Here is a 25208-nt window from a genome sequence, read left to right on the forward strand (position 1 = left end):
GGCCGCTTCCGGTTCCGGGTCAGAAGCGTAGCGATGTCGGACTCGGAGAGCGAGGAGGAGGTGGAAGGAGGCCGTGCCGAGCCCTTCTCTCTGGCCGGGTTCCTCTTCGGCAACATCAATGAGGCGGGGCAGCTGGAAGGGGATAGCGTCCTCGACAAGGTAGGGCTGTGTCGCTGCGTCGCGGGCTGAGGGACGGGAGAGGAGCCCAGTGCCCAGTGGCGCGGGTCTGCGGCGGGCCGGGCAAGGGGCTCTGGCGCAGGCTGCAGGGTGGGATCGAGCCTGACAAGGGGCCCGGCCCTCCTGGCGGGGCCTCCGCGCTGGGACGTGGCTCTGGTCTCCCCAGGAATCCAAGAAGCACCTGGCTGGGTTGGGTGTGCTGGGACTGGGCAACCTGATCACCGAGATCACAGCCAGCGAGGAGGACAGCCCGGAGTCGGATGGAGCCCACCTGGATGAGGAAGGTTAGGCACTGGGGTGCCTGCAGTTAAACCGTAGAGGGGCTGCAGGATCAGAACTCTTACTGGCGGGGAAGAAAAGCACCCAGATAATCATGCAGGGAATATTGTGATTTATCTGATCAGAGTTCCTCTAGCAAAAGGCCTTTCCTTTTCCTTGCCAGAGTGACCCCACATTATCTCCTGGTCACTTTTACACTTGTTCTCTTTAATTTTTATATAAGTGGGTTTTTTTTTACTTGTTTCTCCCTCATAAATAAGTTTATCCTATGTTTCCCCTGTGTTAAACCTATTTACTGCACAGTCTTATCATGTCCCTTTTTTTATTTAAACTGCTTGTTGAACAGTTTTACTGAGTAAGTGAAAGGTTTTTCTTCTGCTGAAGTTGGTTACTTACCAGTCTAGATGGGAAATTCAGAGCTTTTGGAGCTGTTGGTTGGAGTGATGTTAATCAGATATATATGTTCCTTTAAGAAAAGAAAACATAAGACAGGATTCATGTGGACACATCGAAGTCCGGCATTAGTTATCCATACTAGGATAAAGTTCTGTGTGACTAGACTTCTTTTCTTCCTAGGCTGGGTTAAAAGCACAGAAGATGCTGTCGATTATTCAGATATTAACGAAGTGGCAGAAGATGAGAGCCGTAGGTATAAGCAGGCAATGGGCAGCCTGCAGCCAGTTCGAAGACCAGGTAAATGGGGTTATTGTTACAGCTGTAGCTGTAGAAGGTATTTTGGGGCAATGGGCCTTGACAGTTTCTATATGGATGACATTGTACCTTTTCACTCCTTGCTTCAAGAGTCTAATACAAGCTTTTGTAGAACTGTGTTCACTGGATGAAGCCTCTGGTTGGTATCTTCCTGTTTTAATGAATTAGTTCCTCATTATACTTAAACTATACTCATAAAAGAAGCTAGGACCCTCCTTTTGCTCTGGGAACCTCTGCAGAGAATTCCCAATACCTGCTCATGTTTTGTTAATCAGTGTTCTTAAGAAGAGGGTTATACAGCAGGCCTGGTGCTTCTTGGAGATACTCAGAGGTAGAGATAAGTAAGGTCCTGATCCTTTAGAGAGTCACTTCAATCTTAATATTTCTCTCCTGTTTTACCCTGATTTTTTTTTTTTTCCCCTGAAATGGCTTTCTGCAGAAGGCAGCTTGATTCTTTTGTTGGTCCCAGGGATCTCTGCTCTGGAAAAGATTTTCAAAACCATGAAGCTTTTCCCTTTCAGTAGCTGCTAGTGTAAATGCTAAATCTTTGCCTTCCTTAAAGCTGCCTTACATTTAACCTTGCTGTTGACAGATTGTGGTTAGCGGGATGTAAAGGTGATTAGGACTTTTAACCACATTTTTACTACATTTTTCTTGATTCTTTACAGCTTTATTTGCTTTGCAAAGCGTGAATAAGGGAAGTGATAGCATAATATACATGTATATGCTAAGTGCTTCAGTCATCTTTCTGTCAGTTCGCCTTTTCCCTTCCTTCGCATTTTCTTAAATTTCAATCTTGCAAACGAATATGTGCAGAAAGCTGAACTTGTGTGAGTTCTGCATCGTGTTACAAAATGAGGATGGTCTCCTCATGTAAGGGAAGACATGCTCTTCTCATCAGGTTGAGACAGGTATAAGATAGTATCAATGGGAAGGGTGCCTGGTTCCTTCTTATTGTCTGTTTAATATGCAGTCTTGTCTCCTGACTGGTTAGATGAAGATGAGGATGATTATGATGCTGACTGTGAAGATATTGATTCCAAGTTGATGCCACCACCACCACCACCTCCAGTACCTGGAAGGAGAGAAGATGAAAAGGACACGGCTGCAGCTGGTGAGTGGGAACTTCCTTCCTCTCTCTGGCAATGTGAATATCTGAAGGAAGCAAACAATGATGTGCAGCAGTTCATTCTGCAGCAAGCACCACATGTCATCAAAATTCGGTCTGCAGACTGCATCTAAAGGTGGGTTTTTATCCTGATGTGCAATGGTAAAGGATTGTCTGAAATGTAAGGTGAAACATTTTATTTCCAGTGATTGATAAAATACTGATATTGACAATGAAACTGCTTTTTTTTTTTTATCTCATCCTCTCAGTTGTGGCTGGGGAATTCACCTGGAACGCTTAGGATAAAATGCAAGGTTAAACCAGAATGGTACTCATAACACCTGCAGAGGCTTAATTTTTGCATACCTTGGTATAAAAACAGTAGTTGTGGCATTATGGGGTTGTATTAGGGGACAGGGAGGAAACCTGTTTGTTTATAAGGTGCTTGTTCTATTGTAGTATCTGAAGATGGAGACGGTATCATTTTGCCCTCCATCATTGCTCCTTCCTCTGCTGCCTCCGACAAGGTGGATTTCAGCAGCAGCTCTGATTCTGAGTCAGAGATGGGACCTCAAGAAGCCAGGCAGGCAGAATCCAAGGAAGGCAAACTCACACTTCCTCTTGCAGGAATCATGCAGCGAGATGCTACCAAACAGTTGCCAAGTGTTACAGAGCTCTTCCCGGAATTTCGACCAGGCAAGGTATTGTAAGAGATGTGAGAGTGACAGAAACTGTATCACGTAAGCCTTCTCAGTATGCATCGTACAGTATTAAGGCTCTGTAGTAAGTAATCATGTAGATGTTCTTGCTCACCTCAGTGCCGTCTTTACTTTCTGTGTGCTGCTGTTTCCAGACTGCTTAATATGCAATGCTTTTCCTGCCATTTGCAGGAGTCTCTTAAAAAGCATCATATAAATCAGGGTGTGAAATAGTATTTTGCAGTTCTGTAAGACCATAGCACAGATATCTTTGAAATTTTTTTTTTTTGAGTTAGTAGAGAATACTGTTGCCAGATGATTAAAAACCATAATGCTAATCTGTCTGCTTTCTTTTTTTTTTTTTTTTCTGGTGAATACTTGCTCCTCCTTTCATGCTGTCCTGAACCTGGTGTGCTCTTTCTAAAAGAGCACATTTGTGATCTGTATCCTTTATTTAATCCTCCCTTGTAACTGCTTGGAGTATGGATCAGAAATTACCACAATAACAAGCTGGCTGAAAGAATGATAATTTCTCGCACAAAGCAAATTAATTATGATACTTTCCTAAATAATACCAAATAGCAAATGTAGTGGATGTATTTGAGTAATTATTTTGAAATTTTTAAAGCTGTCGAGAGGAAAGGTAGGAGGGGAAGGAGAATAAAGACATGCTTATAGTTGCCAAACGGGGGGTTGGGAGCCAGGATAACTTGGATTCATTGGGTGCCTCCATCACAGGCTTTATTTAAGCAGCTGAGTACTTTGCATAATTAAATGGCATGCTTTAATGATTTAGCTGACCTCTGTCTATTAGAAATCTAGGCGAGGCTCTAGGACAGAAGTTAGCCTTCTGAGTGCTCCTTCGGCTTTTGCAAATTTGGTGTTTCCTGTGTTAGTGTATTTTGTATCAGTTGGTGTGCTCATTTCTTTGCTGCTCCCTATATTACATTACATCACATCAGGGACTGGCTTGATGTTGAACATGCCCAATGGGTGTAGAAATCAATGCGAGCTGTTAATGCTGAGCACTTTTCGTAATTAAGCCATGAGCACTAGAGCTGGCAAAGCCTGAAATCCTCTCTATTTTGCTATGAGGATTGGCTGATGTCTGAGAATGTGTATGTTAATGTAGCAGTTTTTCTTGATGAAACCTCTTAAAATAGCAGGTGGAGAAGCAGACTTTTGTGCTTGATTTAAACTGTTAGCAGCTTGCCTATGTCTGAGATCTTTGCCCTTTGTCTTGGCCAGAGGGTTCAGAAGTAATATGAGGGAGTTTCGGGAAGAAGGATAACATAGATGTGGGCAGAGATGGATGGAGTGGCTGTATAAACATTATTCCCTTTGGGAATCATCGTAACAGGTTAACAGGGAACATTAATAGGATGTCTTCTTACAAATCTTTGTTTTTTCAGTTAGTTTGTGAGTAATGCTTTCAGTGTTCATGAGAGTGCTCTGAAGAAGCAGTTGTCAGTGCTTGAAAACCTGCAACCAAAATTGTACTAGAAACAGAAGAGAAAGTTTGTAATTGTTATTAGTGTGGGTATGGAGTATGCATGTAGGGGACCTGCATTATGATGGAAATAAAAATGGGTGTACTCTTTCTGGACCATGGTATTTGTTGTTATCTGGCTGCTTAAGAAATCTCTGCTTCTATAACTGTCTTTTGGCTTTGTCTCTTTTGCTAATAATTTTATCAACTCTTCTTGAATCTCCCTGTGTCTTTTTCAAGGTTATGGATTGCTCAAATGAAAATAATTATTTCCATGTGGCATCTTACCACATGCTCACTATGTAAAGGCAGACTTTCTTCCATCTGTTGAATTTGTGTCTGAAATTAAGAATAAATCTTTTTGAAAAGGAAGGATCCATCAGATCAGAAACTTTTTTCAAGTATAACCAAGAGATTGTTGATTGCATCGGGGGTTGTGGTACAGGCCAAGCTTCTGAATTTTAGAGTGTTCTTTTTCATTACTGTTTTTCAGGTGAGGAAAAGACAGGCAAGCATTCCACAGCGGTTTTATTCTTCTCTCTTTTTTTTTTTTTTTCCTAATCTAGGTACTGCGTTTCCTGCGTCTCTTTGGCCCTGGAAAGAATGTTCCATCGGTTTGGCGTAGTGCCCGAAGGAAACGCAAGAAGAAACATCGGGAGTTGGCACAAGAAATGCAAATACAGGAGGGTGAAGTTGTAGTTGAGAGTGGAATGGAAGGAAAATCTCCTTGGGAATATGAGTTTGCTGCTCCTCCTCCTCCTGAGCAGTGCCTTTCAGATGATGAGGTGGGATATCTGAGACTTAGAGAGGGTCGCCAGCTGGCTCTGGGGGTAGCAGTGGATTGGACAGCAACTTTTAGAATAAAGAGCTTTTCCTCCGTAGTAAAACTGGAGGACAGGGTTGGCTTGTATTCCAGCTTTGCAGAAGCTCTTCTACAGATACTAGTCAGTGGCTTCAGATGATTGCTTCTTACTGAGAAGGCTGCATCTGTGGTACAGGATCAGTAGGAGAGTTTATCCGCTTTGTATCAAGAAGAAATCTCTGTGTTCTTGGAAGTCTAATTGCAGAACATTCTTAAGGGAGCTAGTAAGTATGGAAAAGCAATTCTTAGAAATACTTTTCTCTCCTGAGAATAAGCTTGGAAACTTGGAAGGAAGAAACCTCTTGCTGACACTTAGAGCAGTAGTGTAACTGTTCCCTCCTTTGGTGTGCTTCAGATTACCATGATGGCACCTGTGGAATCAAAATTTTCCCAGTCAGCTGGTGATACAGACAAAGTAACAGATACCAAGCCGAAAGTGGCAGAATGGCGCTATGGGCCAGCACAGCTCTGGTATGACATGCTGGGGATCCCTGAAGATGGCAGTGGATTTGATTATGGTTTCAAGCTGAAAGAGAAGGAGGAGGAGGAAACTAAAGGCCATGCAGATGAGGAGGTGAGAGGGGAACTGTAAGGGATGGTGTGGAGATTTTTGTGACACAGGAGGTTGCTGCACAATGAGAGCTTGGTGATGGTCCAGTGGATGGTTGTGCACTGTGCAAAATTGAAACTTTTAATCTTTCTCCTTTAGTTTGAAAGTAGAGTCAGTGCAGGTCTTCAAACAATTATTCTTTCCTTTCAGGATGCAAGGTTGATGGATGAGAAGGATGATCTGCTAGCTGATGAGCACTTCCTTATGGTGACGCAGCTCCAATGGGAGGATGATGTTATCTGGAATGGAGAAGATGTCAAGCACAAAGGGACTAAGACACAGCGAGCAAGTCTGGCAGGCTGGTTGCCATCCAGCATGACTAGAAATGCTACCGCATACAATGCCCAACAAGGTAACTGGTGGTCTCATATGAACTGTACTTGCTGTAGCTGAGCTGACCCATTGCATGATTTCATCTCAAGTAAAGAACATAATTCTTCCTGTCAGGGAATGTTTTTTTGGAAAATCACAGCTCTGCTAAGAATTTTGAGACTATTGCTCTCTTTTGAAGAACAGAGTTGGTCCTTTCTGTTAAAGAGAATATCAGCTATGGCTTTCTTCTCACCATGGGAATACCAGATGCTAGATCCACCTACACTGGTATCAAATAGTGCCGCACTTAGGATGTCTGCTGTTTATAGGACAATGGAATTTTCTTCGTATACTTGCCTTTTTTTTTTTTTTTTCCTAGCTGGAAGAATTGTGTAAAAAATCTTCTGAAGTGTACTCTGAATTAATAATGATACTCTGTTTTTTTTCTAGATAGGAAGTAACAGTTCTTACAAGCCTCAGACTTCTCTTAGATAGAGGTGGATTTGAAATTTAAATTGCTTGTGTAGAATGAATGCTTATCATCAGTTATATCTTACCCTGCTTCCACAAGGAAAAGCTGATGAGAATGTCAGATCTTTATTGGGTACTAGTATCAATCCTTTACTGTTCAGCTATGAATACAAGACACTGAGTGGGTAGGTGAACTGGAGATAGCTTTTTGTAGCAATTTTTGTTTCAGCACAGTTGTGCCTTTGCTATTCAGGCCTGGGCTTGCTGTGCTTGAGTCCCATCAAAAGCTGCAGTAACATGTTAAACATGGTTGGTCTCTTCACGTGTGTTATATCTCATGCTTTCTAGAAGTATTAAGTGACATAAGCCACATGTGAGCATAGGTGAGTTGGTCTGCCCCGGGAGGAGCTGCATCCACAGAACGATTCCTTGAGGTCTGTTTGATCATCCTTTTTTCTTTGACGATGACGTAAGACTTCTCTGCCAGAGGCCAGAACAACAGTTCTTTCAATAGCAACTGTCTGCTTAAGGCCTTTCACTTTTATAGGGACCGTGTAGAAATTCATGTTATCTATTGTCATGCTGCATATGCAAAGCAAGCCAAACCTAACTTCAAAGAGACTGCAGACTTCAGTAAGCTGTGGGTGAATGTGTTTTGTAAGTCAGTGTCCCTGCTCATGGCAGGGGTGGAGCTAGATGATCTTTAAGGCCCCTTCCAAATCATACTATTCTGTGATTCTATGAAGTCTTACCCATGCTAATGACACATTGACACTCTGTGATATGAGCAGTAGGCCCATCCTGTTTCAGGCTAAACATTGCTCTTCATGCAACCCCCATGTTCTGATTTAAGCCAGTGCAATTCCCCCTAACCCTCCCACTCAAGCTGAGTTTACTTTTGTTTTCCTTCTCTCTAGGTTTGAACCGCAGTGGCTCTTTGCTCAATCCGCCAATTCCACTAGTACAGAAACCAAATGTAGCAGGAGTCCTAGGTATAGCAAAGGGCAAAGAAAAGCAAACGCCTGAACAGCAAGGTAATAAGGATGTCAATCTTTGGCCTATGAATAGATGCATGTGACACGTGTTTCTGTATACAGACTTGTATTATGCAAACTTGTGTTCTGTGCAATAGCACGGTCATTTTTTTGGCAACAAGGTATAGATAAAAGGGATACTTGTTTGCTTTATAACCTGTTAGAGGCCATATTTAATTTTTGGAGATTCTCTGTGTTTCAATGGAGCAAAATCTCAAAGGGCTGGTAAAGCTGAGACTTGGGGCTCTGCTTTCTTTTTGCTTCCAAGAGTTTTCTTTTACCTTTTAGAGATCCTGGCTCAGGAGGCACTGAAAGACGGGGAAGGATGAGAGAATAAGATGTGGAGATGAGTTTTGAAATGGTTTTCTGCAAGGTAGTATATAGAACTCTTAAGGATTCTACTTTATCATTGTTTCAGTTTCTGTGGACGAAGACAAGACCTGGTACTCTATTTTTCCAATTGATAATGAAGAGTTAGTATATGGCCGTTGGGAAGACAATATCATCTGGGATGATCAGGCAATGGAAACCTACTTGGATCCCCCTGTCCTAACACTTGATCCAAATGATGAAAACATAATTCTAGGTATGTTTATGGCATCCATAAATTTGGCTCAAATGGGAAAAGACAAGTGGAAGAAAGGATTTATAGTCACAGTGTAATGGGGATAAATGGATTGGGGAAATACTTACAGTCTTTCTTTGTTCTAGCTTTTGAAGATGTTTTGCAAGTAATCAAAGGCCACAGCAGAAGATGCTAGTAACTGGTGTCATATATACTTTCAGCTCCCAAGTTAAAAAGCAGTAACAACAGAGTAGAACTTTTAATGCCCTGAAACTTAATTTTAACATGATTAATCTGACCCTTGGTGTGTTTTAGAAGCAACTGAGTTAATTTTACTTGCATGCTTGTTGGTTTGAACAGGGAAGGTGGAGAAGTAAACCACAAACTAGCCCATGCTATTCTCAAACATGGCTTGTATTCAAAGCCTGAAGAAACAGACTCCTTAAGCTTCTTTCAGGCTAAGGTAATGCACATGGGAGCAATGACTTTGCATAATATCTGTTAGCATTTTTGTTGCTGCTACAGACTTAGTCAGTATCCCTGAAGTTTGATTTGATTGTATTCCCTGCTTGTACTGCTGCAAGCTGGAGAGATTTTTCTCTTCTTTGGACACTAAAATCACCAGTTTCTCTTAGATGTCTCTTTAGATTATCAGTCTTCAAACAGCCTTATGTAATTTAAGGTTAAGCATATCTTGCAACACTTTTGTATGGCCTGGGTTGCATTTCCTTCCTCAGGAAAGTGGTTCAGGTCTAAGAATTTCTGTATTTATTGATTGGAATGTTTTGGCATTAGTCAGCAACCTTGAAAATCACTCTTAACTTGAGCTTGTTGGAGACGGACTCATACTCATTTGCAAGATTGAAACTTAAGAAAATGCGAAGGAAGGGAAAAGGCGAACTGACAGAAGGATGACTGAAGCACTTAGCATATATGTATGCTAAGTATGCCTATATATGTATATTAGTGTTTACCAAGCCCATGTCACTAGGCCCTGAATCTTGGGTGAAAACTGTACTTGGAAAGTCCTAATTTGCTAACTTAAATTCCAAGAAAGTAGCATGAATTTTTTCATGAATTCCTTTTGGGTTCAACTCCATATTATCTTTGGATTCTGACTCACTTTTGTGTTTTATATATGTGGGGAAGAAAAGGATTACTAGTACACGTAGTCAGGAAGCAGCGTTGACACTCCTGTTGCCTTGACTCTCAACTCTAGAATAACCTTGGCAGAACTATTGGCTATTTCTTGTACTTTTAATGATTAGTTTATTGGTAAATTTTGTGTTGAGCAGAGGATAGACCAACCAATCCCCACAATATTCTCTTCCCACTCAAATCTACTCACTGCTGAAGAAGGTAAGGTAGAGATTTAAACATGGAGCTTTTCTCTGTTTGTTGAACATGTTTCATATTAACCAGCATGGAGGAAAAGCAGGAGGAGTGCAGGAGGGCAGTCAGCTTAGAAACTGAACATAAAGGCAAAAATGTCTGGATCAAGCTGCAGCTCAGGAGGAGGTTGTGAGAAATAACAAATCCATGTTTTCTATACCCCAGGGCAAGTGCCCTGCAGTATGATTGCTTGTGTTTTTAGAAATTCCTGATGAAAAGGAAGAAATGACTTCAAGCTCTCCATCCAAGGAGAACAAGAAAGAATCTTCTCTAAAGAAGAGTCGAATCCTGTTGGGAAAAACAGGTGTCATTAAGGAAGAACCACAGCAGGTCAGCATAAACTTTAGCACTTTGCAGGTTGGGAATGATGTGGAAGGGGCAATTTTTTTCTTTCTGACATGTCTCCCTCTGTGTTTCAAAATTGAATTAGAACATGTCTCAGCCAGAGGTGAAAGATCCCTGGAACCTGTCCAACGATGAGTTTTACTACCCCAAACAGCAGGGCCTTCGAGGAACTTTCGGAGGCAACATCATTCAGGTAGTCATAGTAGTATTCGCTATAGAGTGAGAAATAGATAGAATGTCTTGATAGGAGGTTTCTAGCTGAGAGTATGATTTAGGATTTGTAGAAAACCAGAATTTGGATTACAGCAGGTCAGTTAAGTGTTCATGAGATTTTTAATATTGTTTGACTAAAAGATTAAGGAGTTTGAACTAACTTTTCTTGATTGCCCCATCAAACTGAGGTTTAGATGCTAAGTCTTGCTGTGTCATACTTGCCACACATTTGTATGGTCTGTCTTTCTGGAGTGCTCTTCTTTCTGAAGCAGTAGTAGGAGGGCAGAATGTGGTGCAAATATTCTAGAGGTGGGGCTGTACGTCTGCTACTAGTGGTGTTTTAATCTAGATATTATAAAAATAATGTAGATAATGATGAATTTGAAGCACTGCTCACTAGCCTTGGCTGAAGATGTAGTATTTTTTTCCTCCTTCAATGTGGTATTAAGTGAGCCCTTCTAAAACCTCATCTGATTCCAGCCTCTTCTTTAATAGGAAATATTTATGTAATTCTAAATGCACTGCTTTCCCACTGCAGGGATAATGCCTTTACATGCTTCTAGTTAATTAAAAAATCTTCTCTTTCGGTATCATTTGAAATATTAAAAATACTGTTGTCTCTGTATGGAAAGGAAAGATTTATATATGGCCTAATCACTTTCTGTCAAAAGGCGACATGATGATAAGTGAATCTCAATGCACTAGTGTCACTGCTAGCAGACCTAAAAATATTATCAGGTTCTGTCATATAGGGGTTAGTAGGATGATCTTGGTTTTGAGATGATAGATCTCATTCTTACTGCACATTTTGTTCCTGTATTAGCACTCTATCCCAGCAGTGGAACTTCGCCAGCCATTCTTTCCCACCCATATGGGTCCTATGAAGCTCCGACAGTTTCATCGGCCTCCCCTGAAGAAATACTCTTTTGGTGCCTTATCACAGCCAGGGCCCCATGCTGTGCAACCTTTACTGAAACACATAAAAAAGAAAGCCAAGGTACAGTTATTTTTCTCTGTGTCTGAAGTCTGCTGTGGCTCTGTTTGCAGAGCAGATCTGTCTGATGTGCTGTTTTCTTAACATTGTTTTTTTTCACTAGCACAGATGAGAGAGCAGGAGCGTCAGGCTTCTGGTGGGGGTGAAATGTTCTTCATGCGCACACCGCAGGACCTAACTGGCAAGGATGGAGATCTCATCCTTGCTGAATACAGTGAGGAAAATGCCCCTTTAATGATGCAGGTTGGCATGGCAACAAAGATAAAAAATTACTACAAAAGGGTGAGTATGCAGGTTTTACTGTTGGACAGTGATTTTCTTCTGCTTCATGCTGAGTGCTCACTGCACCTTCGTTGCACGTTGCAGAAACCTGGCAAAGATCCTGGAGCTCCAGATTGCAAATATGGAGAGACTGTTTATTGTCACACTTCTCCATTCCTGGGTTCTCTGCATCCAGGCCAGTTACTGCAGGTAAGAAAAGCAAGCATAAGAAGACAGAAAAGTTTAACATGGAGTAATAGGCAGAATGCTTTGTGTCCTGTTTATTGAATCACAAATAATGCTGAACTTCCAAAGAACCTCAGATTCAGTTTCCTTTCCAGTTTGTCTTTTGTTTACTGATAATTCAGTTCTTGGTTTGTGGTTTGTTTTGTTTTGTTTTTCAATCTCTGTTGTATGTGGGTTTTTTTAAACTATTGTAGGAACGATAGGAATTGCAGGAAGTGAATCTTTGCTGCTTTGCTTTGGAATGGTATTATAAATACTCTTACAAGAGGACCCAGTGGAAGGTCAAAGCTGCTTGAATGTTGGGAAGGTGTAGAAAACCTAGGTGTTGGAGGGTATAAAAATCACAGATTTGTCATGGTCCGGGTTGAATGAGCAAAATCTTAGGTGTACTTTCTGAGAACTGCACTACTAGTTGTCTGCTGATGTCAGTCGGGTTTATAGACTTCTGCTTTTATGAGCATTCCTCTGTTGCTGAAATACATACAGCTGAGATTAGGAGAGGAATTAAGAATATTGTGAAGACCACCTGCTTACAAAATTCATGATAAATGTATAAAAATATCATGTAATGCTAGCTGCTCTTGCTGCAGCAATAATTCTGTCCATGCAGAAAAAAAGTAAGGTGAAGGTTGGTATTAGAGATTCATCACAGAACTGGCAATACTAGTGGTTCAAGCCTGAGAAGACTTCATTTGGATAAAGCAGGACTTCTGGAAAGCTTGAAGTGAGAACAAGGGTCATCTCAGGAAAGCTTTGCAATGTGGGTGAAGGTTGTGTGGGAGAGTAGAAGTGGGTAAGGCTAGTGGAAGCCCTACAGGTAGGGAAAACCCCTTATAAAAGGATGGTCTTTCCAGTTAAACTCAGTCTAGTGCCTCCTTGGTGCTAGTTTAAACTTTCTTAGCTTTAAATGCTGAACTTTGCTGCTCTTTGTTTTTCTGGTTAGGTTCTTACAACCTCCATTCCGGAGCAAAGTCTTCAGTCCTGGTTTCTGTTGCCTTCTCCCATTCCGACCTGTGTGTGTGTCCCCTGGGCTGGTTTCTGTGGTTATAGTGTTCTTCTGCGTATCATAGAATCATTGTAGAATCACAGAATGATTTTGGTTGGAAGGTTGCTCCAAGCCCCGTCCAACCTGGCCTTGAACACTGCCAGGGATGCGGCACCCTGTGCCAGTGCCTCAGCAGCCTCACAGGGAAGAACTTCTGCCTAAGAGCTCATCTCGATCTCCCCTCTGGCATGTTAAAGCCATTCCCCTTTTTCTGTCCTTACAGGCCCTTGTCCAAAGCCCCTCTCCAGGTTTCCTGGAGCCCCTTTAGGCACTGGAGCTGCTCTACGGTCTCCCCTTAAGGAGTCTTCTCCAGGCTGCCCCAGCCCAGCTTTCTCAGCCTGGCTCCAGAGCAGAGCTGCTCCAGCCCTCGCAGCATCTCCGTGGCCTCCTCTGGACTTGCTCCAACAGCTCCACGTTCCTCTTGTGCTGCAGCCCCAGAACTGGATCAGGACTGCAGGGGGGCTCTCCCCAGAGCACAGCAGAGGGGCAGAATCCCCTCCCTGAGCTGCTGCTCACACTTTGGGGGTGCAGCCCAGCACATGGGAGGGTTCTGGGCTCAAGGAGACACTGAAGCCAGGTTATGGGGAGCTTCTACTTACCCAACACCTTCTCCTCAGGCTGCTTCATCCAGTCCCCCCAAGCCTGTGTTTGTGCTGGGGGTTGGCCCAACCCAGGGGCAGGACCATGCACTTGGCCTTACTGAACATCATGAGGTTCTCATGGTTCCACCTCTACAGCCTGTCCTGGTCCCTCTGGATCCCATCCCTTCCCTCTGGCATATCGACCCCACCACTCATCACTCGTCTCTACTTGAACATCGAGCTGTTGAGCACAACTCTATGAGTGCAACCATCCAGCCAGTTCCTTATCCACTGAGTGGTCCATCCATCAAATCCATGTCTCCAGTTTAGAGACAAGGATGTTGTGTGGGACAGTGTCAAATGCCTTGTACAAGTCCAGGTAGATGATGTCAGTTGCTCTTCCCTTATCCAAATTTGTCAGGCACAATCTGCCCTTAGTGAAGTCATGTTAGCTGTCACCAATCACTCCCTTGTTGTCTGTGTGCCTTAGTATGGTTTCCAGGAGGGTCTGCTCCATGATCTTGTTGGGCACCAAGGTGAGACTGACTGGTTCCCTGGGTCTTCCTTGTTTCCCTTTTGAATGTGGCAGTTGTATTTCCCATTTTCCAGTCAGCAGGAGTTTCACCAGACTGCCATGGCTTCTAAAATATGATGGATAATGATTTGACATCTACATTCCCCAGTTCCCCCAGGATGCACGGGTGCATCTTGTCAGGTCCCATGGTCTTGAGCACCTTCAGATTCCTTAGATGATCTTGAGCCTGATCTACAGCAGGCAGTTCTTCATTCTCCCGGTCCCAGCCCTTGCCTTCTGTGATTTGGACAGTGTGGCTGGAGCTATTTGTGTGTTTTTTCTGTCCCTTTTAAAGTGCTTCCTTAAAGGTTAGTCCAAAGAGTCTTTCAAACTCTTTCTGCATTTGTAGGTTTTGTTACGCTTTTGTGCTTTGTTGGTTATTCTCTGCATAACGAAGGAATGTTATGACTGTGCACCTATGTACCTTGTGGTATGAATGAGGCTGTACCACTGAAATGACTGTTGTTTGTTGTAATGATCTTTTTTGTTGAGTTGTAGAAAATTTTATCAATACCTGACTTTAAAACTTTGATTTGTTTCTCTGATTAGGCATTTGAAAACAACCTTTTCCGGGCGCCTATCTATCTACATAAGATGCCTGAAACGGATTTCCTGATTATCCGGACACGACAAGGCTATTACGTTCGAGAATTAGTGGATATTTTTGTAGTTGGTCAGGAGTGCCCACTTTATGAAGTACCTGGTCCCAACTCTAAACGAGCCAACACCCACATCAGAGATTTTCTGCAGGTATGTGAAAAGAGGCAGTTTGGAGATCTGAGGGGTCTTTGGAGAAAGCCCATGACATAGGCATGGGTTTCATGTCGACAGCTTTGCCCTGAGATGTTCATTGCCCTGCTGTGGTTCCCTTTCTTTTTGTTGCTGCGAGGTGAGAGCAAGATAAGAATTGGAGGTTAACCATACAGATCATTTTGATTGTCATATAAGCAATTATATATAGCATGCTTCCTCTGTTTATTTGCATCCTATCTGATAAATATATGGTAGAGGCTAAAATAAAATGTTATATGATTGTATAAAGTCTAGGAAACTGAAGAATTTAGAATGAACTTTGAAGTGGTTATGCTAGATAAAATGACAGTTACTTGGATTTTACTAAAAGGCACTAAGGGATTTTTTTGCAGGTTTTTTTCTCTTTTTCCACATAATTGGAGTTGCTTCATAGGTTTTTGTTGATTTCCTAGATTGTGAGGTAGGTAAGCTTTCGGATTGTCAGTGACCATTCAAATAAATATCCACAAATTTAGATTTTTGAAAACACTTCAAGTAACTTATTGTCAGTTTAATTCAGAATTATAACTCAAGAGGTACTTGCAGAGTGGTAAAATCCCTGCTGTACTCAGAGTTCAAATTTCTGTACCAAAGCATGAATATTTCTAATGTGGTAACACAGAATGTCAAAACAACTTATTTTTCCTCATCTGCTACTCACAAACAGCTGAACCTGAAGCAGATATGTGGCTTGGAAAAGTTCAGTAAGTAAATTCACAAGAAAAGAGGGGTCTCTAGTAGGAAGTCTGAAGTAGTCATTATAAACAGCATTGTCTGTGCTGTCCGTGAGTTTGTTGCATTCTTTCTTCAGACACCACAAATGAGTTTTGTTTTGTAGGTGTTTATTTATCGCCTCTTCTGGAAAAGCAGAGACCGTCCTCGGAGAATTCGCATGGAAGATATCAAGAAGGCCTTTCCCTCGCACTCGGAGAGCAGCATCCGAAAGCGGCTAAAGCTTTGTGCTGATTTCAAACGCACAGGTAAAGATCTCATGTGGTGGTCAGCCATTCTTTGCTGCTTTTGGAGTTTCTTGTCCCTGCTTGTTGCAGGGGGTTTGGACTAGATGACTTCTGAAGTCTCTTCCATTCTGTGATTCTGTGAAAACCTCCTCCTGATAAACAATTTCTGAAAACATCTATTTGAAGAATTTAAGTAATCCGATAGGAGGTTTCCCCCCCCCCCCCCCCCCCCCATTTTTATAAATCTATTTCTTTTTGGCACAGGTGTGCTTGATGGTGAAACATGACTACAGTCTAGAAGTTTTTTTTCCCATTTGGGCAATGATTTACTCCTGAAGTAACAATGGACGACACCAACACATACACGTTTCCTTCCCTCTGTGCATGGCCATGTTGTGTTTGCAAGCAAAAAATGCCACTAGAAGCTTTTCCTGTCTTCTCGGGTCTAACAGTGCTCTGAGAGCCTGAGTTCTGACTTTTCTTCCAGTACCTAAAGGGGCCCTACAAGAAATCTGAGGAGGGACTTTTTGCAAGGGACAGGAAAAGGGGGAATGGCTTTAATCTGCCAGAGGGGAGACTGAGATGAGCTCTTAGGCAGAAGCTCTTCCCTGTGAGGGTGCTGAGGCGCTGGCACAGGGTGCCCAGAGAAGCTGTGGCTGCCCCATCCCTGCCAGTGTTCAAGGCCAGGCTGGACACAGGGGCTTGGAGCAAGCTGCTCTAGTGGAAGGTGGCCCTGCCTGTGACAGGGGGTTAGAACTGGATGAGCTTTCAGGTCCCTCCCAACTCAAGCCATTCTGTGATTGTATGAGCTTTTTGTATATACATAATGATAAACAGGTGGTAATACAAAGCGTGTTCATGGGGAAAAGTAGTTTGAGGAAGTGAAAGATTAAATGCTTTTGGAATGCAGTTTCTACACTGAATATGCATGAATATACGATATTTTGTTGATAAAATAGGGACAGAGTTAGGGGTATTGATGGGACAAATGCAGAACAAAAACATCTGTCGTTTTTAGTGGTCTGAGTGTCACGGATTTGTCACACTTGCTCCTCTTGCCAGCACTGTAGCAGGATACCAAATCTTGAAATACAGTTGGAATTATGATGGCATCCAACATTTTTGGGAAACTACTTGGTGTTTGATCTGTGCCTTTTTCAGGGATGGACTCAAATTGGTGGGTTTTAAAGCCAGATTTCAGATTGCCAACAGAAGAAGAGATCAGAGCAATGGTATCCCCAGAACAGTGCTGTGCTTATTACAGCATGATTGCAGCTGAGCAGCGACTGAAGGTAAGTGCTCCTTATAGGCTGTAAGAGAAGTTACTGCCAAGTAGTTCTGGAAGGCTGAGACTAGGTAACACCTTCTGCCTAAAACTAATTTTGCTATAAAGTAGGGACATTAGGCCCCTGTGTATTACACAGCTTGCTGAGTTTTCTGCTGTGTAAAAAGGAAGTTAAGGTCTTAAAGAGAGAGACATTCTTACCAGCTATTATTTAGATACTGAATTAGCTATGCTAAAGGGTAGCAAAAGGAAGATATGAGAAAGGGCTTATGGACCTACATGGAGCTCTACAACAGAAAGTAACCAGTATGTGGCTGTGAAAGACAATGTTTTTTTGTTTTGTTTTGTTTTTTTTGTTTTTTTTTTTTTTGTTTGATGGTGGGTGCAGTATTTAGTTATGTGGCTTGTCAAAATACTGGGCAGTCTGCACAGTATCATCTGTGATACTGTGGGATGCAGTGAATCCTGTGAACAACTGTCGGTGGAATTGTGTTTGTTCAGCATGACAAGCTTCCACAGGAAATTCATAGTATACCTCAGTTCTCTCTCCAGTAACCTTTCTAAGACTTTTGTTTTGCATTTTTTCCCTAATATTTCTCTTCAGGATGCAGGTTATGGGGAGAAATCCTTCTTTGCACCAGAAGAGGAGAATGAAGAAGATTTCCAAATGAAGATTGATGATGAGGTACTGTCAAAGTGATGCGTGAGCATGCATGCCAATATATAAATCTACATGGCAGGAAAGAAATGAGGCCTTTAAAGGACATACTTGAAGTTGGACTTCAGCCAGTCATTCACAGTCTAGGAGGTTCCTCGAGTGCATTGATGATAATTTCTTAATGCAAATGGTGGACGTACCAACTAGGGGAGCAGCGCTGCTAGATTTAGTACTCGCCAACAAGGAGGGTTTGGTCGAAGTGGTGACGGTCAATGGCAGCCTTGGCTGCAGTGACCATGAGATGGTGGAGTTTAGGATCCTGTGTGGGAGGAATAGAATACCTAGCAAAGCCACAGTTCTGGATTTCCGAAGGGCCAACTTTGGCCTCTTCAGTCAACTGCTAAGGGAAGTCTCATGGGAAAGTGTACTAGGCGGTAAAGGGGCTCAAGATAGTTGGTTAGCATTCAAGGACCGCTTCTTCCAAGCTCAGGATCGGAGCGTCCCAATGAGTAGGAAGTCAAGTAAGGGATCTAGGAGACCGGCGTGGTTAAACAAGGAGCTGCTGGGCAAACTCAAGTGGAAAAGGAGAATCTATGGATTATGGAAGGAGGGGCTGGCCACTTGGGAGGAATATAGGACAGTTGTTAGAGGATGTAGGGAGGCAATTAGGACAGCTAAGGCCTCCTTGGAACTCAATCTTGCTAGTCGGGTTAAAGACAATAGAAAGGGCTTCTTCAAATACATAGCAAATAAAACTAAAACAAGAGGCAATATAGGCCCACTGCTGAACGAAGTGGGTACCCTAGAGACAGAGGATATAAAGAAGGCAGAGGTGCTGAATGCCTTCTTTGCCTCTGTCTTTACTCCTGCAGACTCTCCCCGAGGGCCCCGGATTTCTATAGCCCCAGAAGGAGTCAGGACAAAGGAGGAGTTTGCTTTGGTAGATGAGGATTGGGTTAGGGATCAGCTATGCAAACTGGACATCTGTAAATCGATGGGTCCGGATGGAATGCACCCACGGGTGCTGAGGGAGCTGGCGGAGGTCATTGCTAGGCCACTTTCCATCATCTTTGGTAAGTCGTGGGAAATGGGCGAGGTGCCTGAGGATTGGCGGATGGCAAAGGTCACACCAATCTATAAGAAGGGCAAGAAGGAGGACCCGGGTAATTATAGACCGGTCAGCCTTACCTCCATCCCTGGAAAGATGATGGAACAACTTATTCTTGACTCCATCACTAGGCATATCAAGGATGAGGGGGTCATTAAGAACAGCCAACATGGTTTTATGAGGGGGAAGTCATGTATGACCAACCTTATAGCCTTCTATGAGGAAGTGACTAGGTGGAGGGATGATGGTAGAGCGGTAGATGTGGTTTTTCTTGATTTCAGTAAGGCATTTGATACTGTCTCCCACAGCATCCTCATAGATAAGCTGAGGAAGTGTGGGCTTGACGATCAAGTAGTGAGGTGGATCGAGAACTGGTTGAAAGGAAGAAGGCAGAGAGTTGTGGTCAATGGCGCAGAATCTAGCTGGAGGTCTGTGACTAGTGGAGTTCCTCAGGGGTCGGTGCTGGGACCGGTGCTGTTTAATATTTTCATCAATGACCTGGATGAGGGAACTGTGTGCACCCTCAGCAAGTTTGCTGATGACACAAAACTGGGAGGAGTGGCTGACACACCAGAGGACTGTGCTGCCATTCAGCGAGACCTGGACAGGCTGGAGAGTTGGGCGGGGAGAAACTTGATGAAATTTAACAAGGGCAAGTGTAGAGTCTTGCATCTGGGGAAGAACAACCCCATGTACCAGTACAGGTTGGGGGTTGACCTGCTGGAAAGTAGTGAAGGGGAAAGGGACCTGGGGGTCCTGGTGGATAGGAGGATGACCATGAGCCAGCAATGTGCTCTTGTGGCCAAGAAGGCAAATGGCATCTTAGGGTGCATTAGAAAGGGAGTGGTTAGTAGGTCAAGAGAGGTTCTCCTCCCCCTCTACTCAGCCTTGGTGAGGCCGCATCTGGAATATTGTGTCCAGTTCTGGGCCCCTCTGTTCAAGAAGGACAGGGAATTGCTTGAAGGAGTCCAGCGCAGAGCCACAAAGATGATTAAGGGAGTGGAACATCTCCCTTATGAGGAGAGGCTGAGGGAGCTGGGTCTCTTTAGCTTGCAAAAGAGGAGACTGAGGGGTGACCTCATCAATGTTTACAAATATGTGAAGGGTAGGTGTCAGGATGATGGAGCTAGGCTTTTTTCAGTGATATCCAGTGATAGGACAAGGGGCAATGGGTGTAAACTGGAACATAGGAAGTTCCACGTTAACATCAGGAAGAACTTCTTTACTGTAAGAGTGACAGAGCACTGGAACAGGCTGCCCAGGGGGGTTGTGGAGTCTCCTACACTGGAGATATTCAAGGCCCGCCTGGACAAGTTCCTGTGTGATGTACTGTAGGTTACCCTGCTCTTGCAGGGGGGTTGGACTAGATGATCTTTTTAGGTCCCTTCCAACCCTTGGGATTCTGTGATTCTGTGATTCTGGACTTAGTAGATCAAATGTTCTTGTAACTTTTTTGAGAAATTTGCTGCAATGCTTATACGTGTGTTTGGGAATCTTTCTTGCCAGGTCCTTTTAGGACTAAGCTTTTTGCCTTAAATGCCTTTTATGAAGTATCTAGCACTTGGTTGTTTATAGAGGTTTCATCAGGGCAGCCAAAGGGTCCGGAAGTGGAATTCACCCTCATTATGTCAGTTGAATAGTTCTCAGTATGATTGGAAGAATCCAAAATAAAAAGCTTGGAATTCATGGATGACAGTAGAATTATGAGGACATGTTTCCTGCTGGCAGGTGCGCACAGCTCCATGGAACACCACACGAGCCTTCATTGCTGCTATGAAGGGCAAGTGCCTACTTGAAGTGACTGGTGTAGCAGATCCTACTGGTTGCGGTGAAGGATTTTCTTATGTGAAGATTCCAAACAAGCCAACTCAGCAGAAGGTATAGCCCCAAGATTGGGTTGGACATGAAGCAATAACTGGAAAGTCATGTGGGAGAAATGGAGTAAATATGGGGCACCAGGAACAGAAAATATCAGATGAGCCTAGGAAAGACTTAATTGATGACATTAATAGGCTGCATCTTTCTCTGAACAGGATGATAAAGAACCTCAGCCAGTGAAAAAGACAGTGACTGGGACAGATGCTGATCTGCGCCGACTTTCTCTCAAAAACGCCAAACAGCTTTTGCGTAAATTTGGAGTGCCTGAAGAGGAGGTAAGCATGGGCCTGGAGCAGGTTACAAAGTTCTCTTCACTAGCAGATTCAGCAGCTGGTAGTGGAAAGGATGTGTCCATTTCTGCTCTGACCTTGGGTGGAAAGGGGTTGAAATCCACAGTGAGCTCCCTCAGTTGTCTCTAAAGTCATTTCTAATGTGTCTTCCTCAATGCAGATAAAGAAGCTGTCCCGGTGGGAAGTGATTGATGTGGTACGTACAATGTCTACAGAGCAGGCTCGTTCAGGGGAAGGTCCTATGAGCAAATTTGCACGGGGTTCTCGGTTTTCTGTAGCAGAACATCAGGAGAGGTACAAAGAAGAGTGTCAGCGCATCTTTGATTTACAAAATAAGTAAGTACTTATCTGATGTTTACAGCCTTGAACCCCGCCCTGTTGCCATCTTGAAAGTCCAGTACTGTGTATGCCTGGGGCTTACTGATACGTAGTGGTATAGATGTTAATTTGGCTGGTTGGGCCCACAAAATATAGCACTGAGAAAGAGGACTTTGGCTGTTAATAGCAACTTATGGGTTAGCCCCCATATTTTCTTTTTCTCGGTGTGCCCACCCACCTGCCCTTCTGCCTGTCCTGTCTGTCCTTTCTGTCTTTTTTTTGTTCATTTGTTTTGTTAACAGCAGTTTACCATCTCTCTCTTGGATAGCAACTACCAATTCTATGTCCTATTATTTAGAACTGCCAAAAGAATTAATCATTGTCTGTTAGGCCAAAACCTGATAGTGGGGAGGGAATATAGTACTGTTGATGATGGAGAGAAAAACTTGTTGGAACAATCTGGCTAGGAACAATTGATCTTTTGGACATGGGGATTACAGGAGGACTGAGAAGGGAATATGTTATGCCTATTCTTGTAGTGACCTGCAACACTAATTTTCAAACCTTTGTGTCATTTACCATCGATTTTCTGGGAGGGTAACAGGCTCATTATTCTGGGGGTTGGGAGAGAGATGTGGAGGGGCAACAGTAACTGACTTTCAAGAGCCTCCTGTTTCAGGGTTTTGGAATCCACTGAGATCCTGTCAACAGACACAGACAGCAGCTCAGCTGAAGACAGTGACTTTGAAGAAATGGGAAAGAACATTGAGAATATGTTACAGAACAAGAAAACTAGTTCTCAGCTCTCTCGGGAAAGAGAAGAGCAGGAACGAAAGGAATTGCAAAGGATGCTTCTGGGAGAAGACAGTGGTAATGACAAAGAGAGGGTCAGAAAGGACAGGAGAGACAAAAAGGGGCTGTGTAAGTAACTTCAGCCACCAGAATGTGCCTGGGAAGGTATGCAGAACTTTGTGTCAGGTTGCGAAGTGTGCTGATCTGTCCTCTCAGGGGAGAATGTGGATTTCTTACAGGGAGAATGTACAGACATGCTTATCTGGTGCTTCTTCTTCTGAGAAGTCACTGGCTGAAAATGCATTTAAAGTGTTTTCTTTGCTCTGTAGCTTTGCTTATTTTGAACTATAAACTTAATCTGGTATTTCTTTAGATATTCACTGCTGCTTGCTGCTTGAGTTTCCCTTTTTTTGGCGGGGGGGGAGGTAGTGGGAGGTTGGAGTGCTATTTTTGAATAGCGATATTCTCAAGATGTATTCGCAAACAGTTCCTGCAATCAGCTCCTGGTTTTCCAATTGGATCATGTTTGTAAACACAGCTATGTGTGTGTAACAGGTAGGCACAATATGTAGGTTGATAGTGTCTGTTACACTTTTCTGTAGTGGTGTGTTTGGGAGGCAATTGGGCAGCTGGAGATGTCTCTCTTTTAAGTGCATTCAGGAGAACTTGGCATGTACCTAAACTAGCAGGTAGAAATATCTGACCTGTGAATGAACTTCTGTCTGTATGATGGAGCTCATGAACACTCTTTCTTGCTGCATGTGTATAAGCAAAGTTGAACTCTGCTGTGTCTGGGTCAGCATTATTGTTGCTGTTGTAAACACAGATCAGGAATAAATCACTAATTAAATAATTACTGTAATAATTTAGTAAGGCATATGTGGAAGACTTGCTGATGATTATTGCCTTATGAAATTCTATCTGTTATTTTGAACAGAATCTCTGTGGTCACATGAGACAAGGCTAGCTCACTGGCTGTAACACATGGTAGAATTGGGTAATTGTTGACCTTCAGTTTCTGCCAGATCTCCACACCTATGATGAAAACCAGTGTGACTATAAGCAATCTGCAGGGCCTTAATTGCAGTTGCCTTATAGGTTGTGCTTAGGCACCTGCAGGTCCTTGTTGACAAGTTGTTCCTTCTGTCTTTATAATCCATGTGGATAATTCAGTAGTTAACTTTGTTTCAGATTAATATATGTCACAGTAAGAAAACATGAACAAGCAAGGGAAAGACTTCTGTTGCTTAGGTTTTCCTGAAGTGTGTCTTAGAAGCTTTTAAGCCAAAACTATCTGCTGATTTAAACAATATGCTTCTACAGTGTGAAAGAAATTAAAAGTAAATTAAACACTTTCTTGTAGCATCAGCTTCAGGAGCCTCAGCAAACTCTCACAAAGATGACGACACTGCCTCTGTAACCAGCCTTAATTCCTCTGCCACTGGCCGTCGCCTCAAAATCTATCGCACATTTAGAGACGAGGATGGAAAAGAGTATGTGAGGTGTGAGACAGTTCGGAAGCCTGCAGTTATTGATGCCTACTGCCGAATACGGACTACAAAGGATGAAGAGTTTATGTAAGACCTATGTATTTTTTTTTTCTTTTTTTTTCTTTCTAATTTTGTCTGTAGACTACTTCATTTTATTGGCAGTATGAAGAAATGTAGACTTTAGTGTAAAAGCCCGGCACTTATGTAATTATGTAGAGAAATAAATTCAATGGCTGTCCATTTGGAGGGCAGTATGAATTTTGTGCAGTGGTTAATATGAGAGAAGAGCACCTGGGAAATCATCAACTCAAACAAAAAACCTTGTGTGTTGTGTTTTGGTGTCCCCCACCAGACGGAAGTTTGCTCTGTTTGATGAACAGCACCGTGAGGAAATGCGTAAGGAGCGGCGCAGGATCCAGGAACAATTACGGCGGTTAAAACGGAACCAAGAAAAAGAGAAACTTAAGGGCCCTCCAGAAAAGAAGCCCAAGAAAATGAAAGAGCGTCCAGACTTGAAAGTAAGCACATCCATTCGTAAAGCGTACTAACAGGTCTTGGGGATTGGAGAAGTTTTCTGTTCTAGTGATGTACTAGAGGATTTTAATGATACTTTGCCTCTAAACTAGGAGCCTAATTCTGGTCTGTCATCTTTCTTATGCTTCTGCAGCTAAAATGCGGAGCATGTGGTGCAATTGGCCATATGAGGACTAATAAGTTCTGCCCTCTCTACTACCAAACAAATGCCCCACCTTCTAATCCTGTTGCAATGACAGAGGAGCAGGAGGAAGAGCTGGAAAAAACAGTAATTCATAATGATAATGAAGAACTCATCAAAGTAGAAGGAACAAAAATTGTCTTGGGAAAACAACTCATTGAGAGGTAAGGGAAGAAGCAGAGATACTGATGGATAGTAAGAAAAAACAATTTACAGCTTAGTGAAGAATACACGTTAGTGTATTAATCACAAGAAAAAGTGGCAGGGCTTTGCGTAGACTATTACTATAGTATTTTGATTGTGTATTTGGTGTAATGGCTGATGAGGACAAATGGTCTCAATTGACAGAAGGGCTGGAGAAAGCAGTCTGTGTTTTTGTTCTGTCTAGTGCGGATGAAGTTCGCAGGAAATCACTGGTCCTGAAGTTTCCCAAACAGCAGCTTCCTCCAAAGAAGAAGCGGCGAGTAGGGACAACTGTTCACTGTGATTACTTGAATGTGAGTGAAGATGTTACTGAGCTGATGGCAGCATCTCTATTTCTGTTTGTTCCTGCTGGCCAGTTTCTTTACTACTCCTGTGCATCCTCTACATGGACCAATAAATTAATAAATTGCCTAGCATTTCTGTGGGTAAATATTTTGCATCTTGAAACTGCCTTAACGTTTCTGTCTCTGATTTCTTTAGCGTCCTCATAAGTCTATCCACCGACGGCGAACAGATCCCATGGTGACGCTGTCGTCCATATTGGAGGGCATCATCAATGACATAAGGGATCTTCCTAATGTAAGTTTAAGCTATGAGACCAAAAACCTGTGTATTAAGCAATAGGGTTGAGGTAGGTTATGTGTTGTAGACAGCAAAATTAGGGTAGGCTTTTCTCAGGTGAGTGTAGGCCACTCCTTTTTCCCTCTGCCCTGCACACGGTTAGTGTGCATTATTTCTAAAGTTATTTCAGC

At 42.9% G+C, this 25208-nt stretch overlaps 1 protein-coding gene across 4 annotated transcripts in view; it reads left to right on the plus strand.

Annotated features, from left to right (window-relative positions):
• The first annotated feature begins 14 nt into the window (after positions 1-14).
• TAF1 (TATA-box binding protein associated factor 1) overlaps positions 15-25208 on the plus strand; it is a 38986-nt gene continuing 13792 nt past the window's right edge. Inside the window, exons 1-28 of one of the 4 annotated variants that reach the window (XM_065690022.1) lie at positions 15-159; positions 344-461; positions 1033-1149; positions 2141-2281; positions 2735-2976; positions 5029-5247; positions 5680-5898; positions 6085-6286; positions 7635-7751; positions 8170-8337; positions 9911-10038; positions 10139-10246; positions 11090-11263; positions 11369-11542; positions 11627-11731; positions 14517-14717; positions 15598-15739; positions 16880-17010; positions 17608-17688; positions 20498-20647; positions 20803-20922; positions 21098-21273; positions 21935-22176; positions 23411-23624; positions 23890-24055; positions 24205-24416; positions 24641-24749; positions 24937-25035. In XM_065690022.1, coding sequence (XP_065546094.1) covers positions 34-159; positions 344-461; positions 1033-1149; positions 2141-2281; positions 2735-2976; positions 5029-5247; positions 5680-5898; positions 6085-6286; positions 7635-7751; positions 8170-8337; positions 9911-10038; positions 10139-10246; positions 11090-11263; positions 11369-11542; positions 11627-11731; positions 14517-14717; positions 15598-15739; positions 16880-17010; positions 17608-17688; positions 20498-20647; positions 20803-20922; positions 21098-21273; positions 21935-22176; positions 23411-23624; positions 23890-24055; positions 24205-24416; positions 24641-24749; positions 24937-25035 — 4401 coding nt within the window. In that variant the 5' untranslated portion in view covers positions 15-33. The remainder of the gene's footprint in view (positions 160-343; positions 462-1032; positions 1150-2140; positions 2282-2734; positions 2977-5028; positions 5248-5679; positions 5899-6084; positions 6287-7634; positions 7752-8169; positions 8338-9910; positions 10039-10138; positions 10247-11089; positions 11264-11368; positions 11543-11626; positions 11732-14516; positions 14718-15597; positions 15740-16879; positions 17011-17607; positions 17689-20497; positions 20648-20802; positions 20923-21097; positions 21274-21934; positions 22177-23410; positions 23625-23889; positions 24056-24204; positions 24417-24640; positions 24750-24936; positions 25036-25208) is intronic. The other 3 variants (XM_065690024.1, XM_065690023.1, XM_065690025.1) reach the window with 3 other exon arrangements.

This window comes from Lathamus discolor, chromosome 9 (assembly GCF_037157495.1).
Source record: "Lathamus discolor isolate bLatDis1 chromosome 9, bLatDis1.hap1, whole genome shotgun sequence".
NCBI lineage: Eukaryota > Metazoa > Chordata > Aves > Psittaciformes > Psittacidae > Lathamus > Lathamus discolor.